Genomic DNA, 7962 nt, shown 5'->3' on the forward strand with positions numbered 1-7962 from the left:
ACCTGCTGGGCTTCGGCGATCCTGCCGCCTCAGCCTTCCGAGTAGCCGGAATTACAGGCGCGCGCTACCACGCCCGGCTGATTTTTTGATTTATTGTAGAGATGAGGTCTTGCCAAGTTGCCCAGGCAGGTCTCGAACCCACCAGCTCAGGCAATCCACTCACCTCAGCCTCCCAAAGCGCTGGGATTACAGGCTGAGCCACCGAGCCCAGCTAAGTATACTATTTTTTTTAAAGGAAACTTTTTTTTTTCCCCTAGACTATGCGATGAGCAGCTCTCTTCTCAAAGCCATTATGACTTTGGTCTTCGGGCTTTGAAGAGTGTGCTGGTAAGTGCAGGCAACGTGAAGAGGGAGAGGATTCAGAAGATAAAGAGGGAGAAAGAAGAACGAGGGGAAGCAGTTGATGAAGGAGAAATTGCTGAAAACCTGCCTGAACAAGAGGTTTGTGCAAGCATTCTTTTGATCACTCAATCTTTACATGCCATTTACATTTACCTTTGAGTGTTGACATGGCTCACAAGTCCTGGGGTGACTGGAGTAGACTAATGTTTACCCGCTGAGTTGAGTGGGATGTGAGACATGGTGGATCACACCCTTCGTTCACTCACAATTACTGGCCACGCACTTCCTGGAGACATGCAGGGCCATGCTCCACCCCCACAGCTCAGTCTTCTTCCTCACAGATTCTGATCCAGAGTGTCTGTGAGACGATGGTACCAAAGCTGGTAGCTGAGGACATCCCGCTGCTCTTCAGCCTCCTGTCGGATGTGTTCCCTGGGGTCCAGTATCACCGGGGCGAGATGACCGCCCTTCGAGAGGAGCTGAAGAAAGTGTGCCAGGAGATGTACCTGACGTATGGCGATGGAGAGGAAGTTGGCGGAATGTGGGTGGAAAAGGTAACTGGACTCTTCCACTGGCCATGGCCCTCATACCCTGCCAGCTTTTGTATCCAGTAATGACAGCTATAGGCTATCTGACACTGTCTGCAAAGGCCAGGGAGGTGTATACCGTTATTTATGAAGACTTGCCCAAATCCTGTTTAAATTTCCCCTTTGTTTAAACAGAGAGATAGCAAAATTTACCTGAAAAATTTTAAATTTCATTTACCTGATATAGCTCATTCTCTGAAAATGCTAAGGACATAATTATAATAAAAGTTTGTTCATACCTATTAACTCTGCTTATAAGACTTTCCAGTATCATAGACTACCAAACTCGTCACTAATCAGTACATTGTTTCCATCCTGTATTGGTTACTTTCCTTCCTCTATGCAATTCATGTAAGAAAAGATTATTTTACAAGTTGTGTGGGTTAGCCTGAGAAATGCTATACTGGATTAAACACACAGCTTGTCCGTTTGGTCTCTTCTTGTCCTTGGAGGGACCTGATGTGTCCTTGTTGAGGCTGCTTGATACCTATCCTATTCCACTGGCTCCCGCTTACCTGAGCTATTAAAGAACAACTTAAAGTTTAGAGATGTCTGTTGTAGATATGGCCAGTGAGTTCCAGTACTTGCCGTTGAAAATCTATAGACAGGTGGGCACAGTGGCTCATGTCTATAATCCCAGCACTTTGGGAGGCAGAGGCGAGAGGATTGCCCAAGCCCACGGGTTCGAGACCAGCTTGAGCAACTTGGTGAGACCTCGTCTCTACAATAAATCAAAAAAGTAGCTGGGCACAGTGGCATGTGTCTGTAGATCCAGCTACTTGGAAGGCTGAGGCAGAAGGATTGCCTGAGCCCAGCAGATAGAGGCTGCAGTGGCCAGGAGCATGCCACTGCACTCCAGCCTGGGCAACAGAGTGAGACTTCAACTCAAAAAAAACAGTCCGAGCACAGTGGCTCAAGCCTGTAATCCCAGCACTTTGGGAAGCCGAGGCAATAGGTTTGTCTGAGTCCAGGAGTTCAAGACCAGCCTGGGAAACTTGGTGAGACCTTGTCTCTACAATAAATCAAAAATTAGCCTGGCGTGGTAGTATGCACTTATAGTTTCAGCTACTTGAAAGGCTGAGGCAGAAGGATCACCTGAACCCACCAGGCTGAAGCTGCAATGGCCATGAGCATGCCACTGCACTCCAGCCTGGGTGACAGAGTAAGACTCCGACTCAAAAAAAAAAAACAACAAAACAAAACAGGGCGGGCGCAGTGGCTCAAGCCTGTAATTCCAGCACTTTGGGAGGCCAAGGTGAGAGGATTGCTGAGCCCAGGATTCAAGACCAACCTAGGCAACATGGCAAGACCTTGTTTCTACAATAAATTAAAAAATTAGCCAGGTGTGGTGGCGCATGCCTGTAGTTCCAGCTACTTGAAAGGCTTAGGCAGAAGGATCACCTGAGCCCAGCAGGTTGAGACTGCAGTGACCATAAGCATGCCACAGCACTTCAGCCTGGGCAACAGAGTGAGACTCCAACTCACAAAAAAAAGAAAAGAAAATCCATAGGCATGATCCTCGTGGTCACAGGTAGTGGCTGAGGAACCTTCCCATGACTTCTCTGAGGTGGTGACGATGCTGGTGTGTTGGCCCTGCAGGTTCTCCAGCTCTACCAGATCACCCAGATTAATCACGGCCTGATGATGGTGGGGCCCTCAGGAAGTGGGAAGAGCATGGCTTGGCGCGTCCTGCTGAAGGCTCTGGAGAGACTCGAGGGTGTGGAAGGTGTTGCCCATATCATCGACCCCAAGGCCATCAGCAAGGACCACCTCTACGGAACCCTGGACCCCAACACCAGGGAGTGGACAGATGGACTCTTCACACATGTGCTGAGGAAGTATGTGTGCTATGGTCTGTGTTTGAATCCACTGAGTGGGGGCCACAATACCCAGTTCTCACGGTAACAGAGGAGATGCTACTTTGCCAACCAAAGTCTACGCAGAAATCGTTGTAGGGTGAGCATTTTTAATCTTGAGATCTTGATTGAGTCAGCAGCTGTATTTACATTCTTCCAAACCAGGATCATAGACAACGTGCGTGGTGAGCTGCAGAAGCGCCAGTGGATCGTCTTCGACGGTGACGTGGACCCCGAGTGGGTTGAGAACTTGAACTCAGTGCTCGATGACAACAAGCTTCTGACTCTGCCCAATGGAGAGCGCCTCAGTCTGCCACCCAATGTAAGTGGCCTTCCTTCATGTATTGTGGGTTAGCTGGCTCTGTTTGACCAACTAAAACCCCTGTGCAGCACAGTTCAGCTCTGGAGAGGTGGTCCTGAGCTGTTGCAGTCGGCCGCGTGAGTCATTAAAGACAGAGTCTCAGCTATTAGAGTTTTTCCATTCCCATGGCTAGTGAGAACTATTTTAATAGGTTTTACTAAAGATTTTCTATCATTTATGAAGTATTAAGCATATTCCATAATTATCAGCTAGTACCTAGAAGGTGGGATTGTAGTTAGCATTCCATCTGGGAGTTGGCACCTGAGGAATTAGAGTGGCACTCTCCAGACTCTCCACTGGGAGGTAAGCATTTGCTGGAAGTGCCTAAAACACCACTGGAGGGTCAGTAAACACGGTCAGGCCTGGCTGGATCTGCATTCAGCCAGACCCCGTTCAAAATGCTGAAAACACAGCAGTAGCTAAACAAAAAAGACAAAAACCCTTCTCACAGTCAATGTGAAAGATGGACAAACGTGATACATCTTCATTCCGGCTAAGGAGAAAAAATGAACAAGAAGCAAGCTGTCAGGTGTTGATGAGGGGTGTAGGTTGAGGAAAGGACCCAAGAGGCTTCCTGAGAAGGGCTGGGTTTAGTGGAGACCTGAGGGGGTGAGGGAGAAGGAACAAACAGCAGGAGTAGCAGGGCTGGGAGACATTGCCTAAGGAGGAGAGGAAGGAGCAGCTGACTGAAGTGTAGAGACCTCAGGGTGGAAAGTTGGGGTAAGACCAGAGGACGTGGGCCAGGTCAGGTTGGGCCTCGGAGGCCCTTGTGAGGGCCAAGCATGTACGGTGGGGGAGTTGGGAGCCACGAGGGAGCCTCAGACAAGAAACACTTCCTGGTTCGTGTCCACAAAGAGCTCGTGGCTGTCGTTTGGAGAGTGAAGAGAGCAGGGTGGAAGCAGAGGCCAGTGGAAGGCCACCTCGTCCATCAGCACGAGTGGTGGGCGTGGGCAAGCTGCCAGCAGCAGGGGTGCTGAGAAATGCTTGTGGCTGGCATCTAAGGCTGTGACAACAAGATGTGCTGATGGAAAGATGTGGGTACGAGGGAAAGGAGTCAATGGTGTCTAAGCAGGAGGGAAGGGAGCTGACGGCTTGAATGGAGGAAGCTAAGGACAGCCCAAGGGAAGGGAGTCGAGGATGCCGCGAGGGTGTGACGGAGCGCCGGAGCCCAGCAGGTCGAGACTGCAATGGTCGTGAGCATGCCATTGCTCTCCAGCCTGGGCGACAGAGTGAGACTCCTACTAAAAAAAAAAAAACTTTTAATATCCAGGTTTCTACCAAACTGACATCATTAATCTGTTCCATGTCTTCTTCCAAGGTGCGAATAATGTTTGAAGTGCAGGACTTGAAGTACGCGACCCTGGCTACAGTGTCGCGCTGCGGCATGGTCTGGTTTAGCGAGGACGTGCTGAGCACCGACATGATCTTCAATAACTTCTTGGCCAGGCTGCGCAGCATCCCGCTGGATGAAGGGGAGGACGAGGCCCAGCGGCGGCGCAAGGGCAAGGAGGACGAGGGCGAAGAGGCGGCTTCCCCGATGCTGCAGGTACAGGGGCCGTGTCCAGCCCTCCGGGCGGGACCTGCAATCAGCACCTGAGAGTGTTGGGCTGTTCAGATGTGACGAGGTCAGACTCCTCCATTCCCTGAGTTCGGGGGTCTTGGAGGTCGTGGCGCTGCTCACAAGTGGTCACTGACCACTCATTGTTCAGGCTGGGCACACGGCAGAGTTGTATGATTGGTGTTTCTTTCACTAGCTTCTAAGGAAGCACAGCTGTAGCAGCTGCAGAAATTAAAAGACGTGTATGGGAACATTCTTCCCATTGTCCTTGTAGTTTTCTCTGCAAATTGGTGAAAGACTGCCCTTCTCTGTGTCCAGTGGCAAAGAGCAAAGTTCCCAGAAAGCAGGGTTTTTGAGAACCACCACATGAGGGAATGAGGATTTGTATTGAAGCGTCATCCAAATTAATTTTCCCGAGGTCGTATGAGCTTCTCTGCGACCCAGGTTGGAACTCGCCCAGCTTTCAGAAATGATAGTTAAGCATCATCTGTTCCCTTTTCTAGATCCAGAGGGACGCAGCAACAATCCTCCAACCATACTTCACGTCCAGCGGCCTGGTCGCCAAGGCACTGGAGCATGCCTTCCAGCTAGAGCACATTATGGACTTGACGCGCCTGCGCTGCTTGGGCTCACTCTTCTCCATGCTGCACCAGGCCTGCCGGAACGTGGCGCAGTACAACGCCAACCACCCCGACTTCCCCATGCAGGTCGAGCAACTGGAGCGCTACATCCAGGTCAGGCACTTGGCTGTCATGGGGCTCACCACCAGGCCTGTCCCTAGAACCCAAGATGTTACACTCACGTGGGGTTGTCCTCCTTCCTAGGCGAGAGTCGAGAAAAGTGCAGGGGGTGGCCCTGGTCCAGGAACACTGGGAACCACTGTCTCCAAGTCAGCTTTGCTATGAATGTCTTTCTGGTGTTGTAGAAACCTTATAAAAATGGAAGTGTCATTCCTCTTTTAATAGCGATACCTGGTTTATGCCATCCTCTGGTCCTTGTCTGGAGACAGCCGGCTAAAAATGAGAGCAGAGCTGGGAGAATATATCAGGAGAATCACCACCGTGCCACTGCCCACGGCCCCCAACATTCCCATTATCGACTATGAGGTGAGTGTGCAGCCTGCAGTCTGTGTCACTCTCACCACGTAGGTTAATTCATCCTGGAGCAACCGGACCGTGGACTTTGACTTCATCTTCTTGTTTCATTTCGTACAATTACTTGTCCTTGTAGTCTCACAAGTTAGCAAGGAATACAGATCAGCTCGACCAGTCTCCTTATTTTGAAAGTTCTGGTTTGTGTTAAAGTGAGCAGATCCTGTCAGCAGAGGCACCTTGTTGCAGACTGACACATCTCCATCTCCGTAGGTGTCCATCAGCGGAGAGTGGTCCCCGTGGCAGGCCAAGGTGCCTCAGATTGAAGTGGAGACGCACAAGGTGGCAGCCCCAGACGTCGTTGTGCCAACACTGGACACGGTCCGCCATGAGGCCCTCTTGTACACGTGGCTGGCTGAGCACAAGCCACTGGTCCTGTGTGGCCCTCCTGGGTCTGGCAAGACCATGACACTCTTCAGCGCCCTCCGGGCCTTGCCTGACATGGAGGTAAAGAGGCTGGGGGTGCATGGCAGACCTCTTGGTGTTGAAATATGGGACTGGGCTTAGAACTTCCCTTTGTGTCTTCCCTTCCAAAGGTCGTGGGTCTGAACTTTTCGAGTGCCACAACTCCAGAACTCTTGCTGAAGACATTCGATCACTATTGCGAGTACAGGCGCACGCCCAACGGGGTTGTGTTGGCTCCTGTTCAGCTTGGAAAGTGGCTGGTATTGTTCTGCGATGAAATCAATTTGCCAGATATGGATAAATACGGGACACAGAGGGTCATATCCTTCATCAGACAGGTTTGTTTACAGCCACAAGGCCATTTCTGACCCAAAGTTTCTTGTTTGTATTTCACTCCTGATGTGGTATGTGCCCATTTCCTTAGATGGTGGAGCACGGAGGCTTTTACCGCACCTCAGACCAAACGTGGGTGAAGCTGGAGAGAATCCAGTTTGTTGGGGCTTGTAATCCCCCCACTGACCCTGGAAGGAAGCCCCTCTCACACAGGTAATGCTGCTCTTTAGACTTCTGGCTACACACACACACACACACACACACACACACACACCACTCACACACACTCACACACACACACACACACAGTCCAGGATGGCTGTAAGCAAATTACAACAAAAACGTGGTTTTAATTCTAAAGGGAACAAAATGCTGCTTATTGCATGGTTCCTCTTAGGTTACTTGTACTTTGCTGTAATGCTGAAATAGCATGTTAGAAATAAAAGCATCGATGTCTTGGGTAGTAAGGAACTGCCACAGACCCACCTGTAAGGCCAAGATGGGGCTAAAATAAGCCGGGATTATTTTCCCATCTTTGCCTGTTTCTTCTTTGAGTGTTTTGCCATTGCTTTGTGGGTCAGACCATAAGCCTGAGCAGCGTATGTGTGACCCAGTGAACTCTGATGCCAAGCCTGTGTGTGTGGGTTAAGAAGCCACCTCCAGTCCAGTCCCAGGACAAGGGACTTTCCATGGCATGGGGCCCCTCCCCTGAGCCTCTGTCGGGAGAGGCACTGAGCTGGGCTGTCTGTGCACAGGTTTTTGCGTCACGTGCCTGTCGTGTACGTGGATTACCCTGGACCCGCCTCCCTCACGCAGATCTACGGCACCTTCAACCGCGCCATGCTGAGGCTCATCCCATCCCTGCGGACATATGCAGAGCCGCTCACGGCCGCCATGGTAGAGTTCTATACGATGTCTCAGGTACATAGAGTTCTCTTACTTTTCCAGAAGTTGCTTTTCTCTAATAATCAAAGAATTCTGTTGAAAGATGGGGCCTTGTTTGGAGACTTTTCCCAAGGTCTGCCATCAAAATCGTTTTTCTATTTACATTCTAAGACTGCTAATACTTCCATCTTTATTGATATCCTTATCTTATACTTGTATACGTATATGTAAAAACAGAACTATATTCCACAGGTTCTAAAAGGATATGTATGCTTTCAACCAATGTCCACACCTGTAATTATTCTTGTGCAGAATACGTAATGGCTGCATTACTTGCTAGACTGCTTAGGACAGACCAAAACTACACTCGCACCAGTAGTGTCTCTTTTCCTATACTCTCTGCAACATTTAAAAAATAGTCATTAGCCGGACTTGGTGGCTCAGCCTGTAATCCCGTGCCTTTGGGAGACTGAGGTGAGTGGAT

At 50.1% G+C, this 7962-nt stretch overlaps 1 protein-coding gene across 1 annotated transcript in view; it reads left to right on the forward strand.

Annotated features, from left to right (window-relative positions):
* DYNC1H1 (dynein cytoplasmic 1 heavy chain 1) overlaps positions 1-7962 on the forward strand; it is an 80788-nt gene that overhangs the window by 43884 nt on the left and 28942 nt on the right. The window contains exons 31-41 of the mRNA XM_021715554.1: positions 258-441; positions 684-896; positions 2529-2767; positions 2951-3107; positions 4465-4692; positions 5208-5438; positions 5670-5810; positions 6069-6302; positions 6392-6598; positions 6685-6806; positions 7349-7514. Coding sequence (XP_021571229.1) covers positions 258-441; positions 684-896; positions 2529-2767; positions 2951-3107; positions 4465-4692; positions 5208-5438; positions 5670-5810; positions 6069-6302; positions 6392-6598; positions 6685-6806; positions 7349-7514 — 2122 coding nt within the window. The remainder of the gene's footprint in view (positions 1-257; positions 442-683; positions 897-2528; positions 2768-2950; positions 3108-4464; positions 4693-5207; positions 5439-5669; positions 5811-6068; positions 6303-6391; positions 6599-6684; positions 6807-7348; positions 7515-7962) is intronic.

Source organism: Carlito syrichta, unplaced genomic scaffold (assembly GCF_000164805.1).
Source record: "Carlito syrichta isolate Samal-C Ts95f unplaced genomic scaffold, Tarsius_syrichta-2.0.1 Scaffold307187, whole genome shotgun sequence".
In the NCBI taxonomy this organism is placed as follows: Eukaryota; Metazoa; Chordata; class Mammalia; order Primates; family Tarsiidae; genus Carlito; species Carlito syrichta.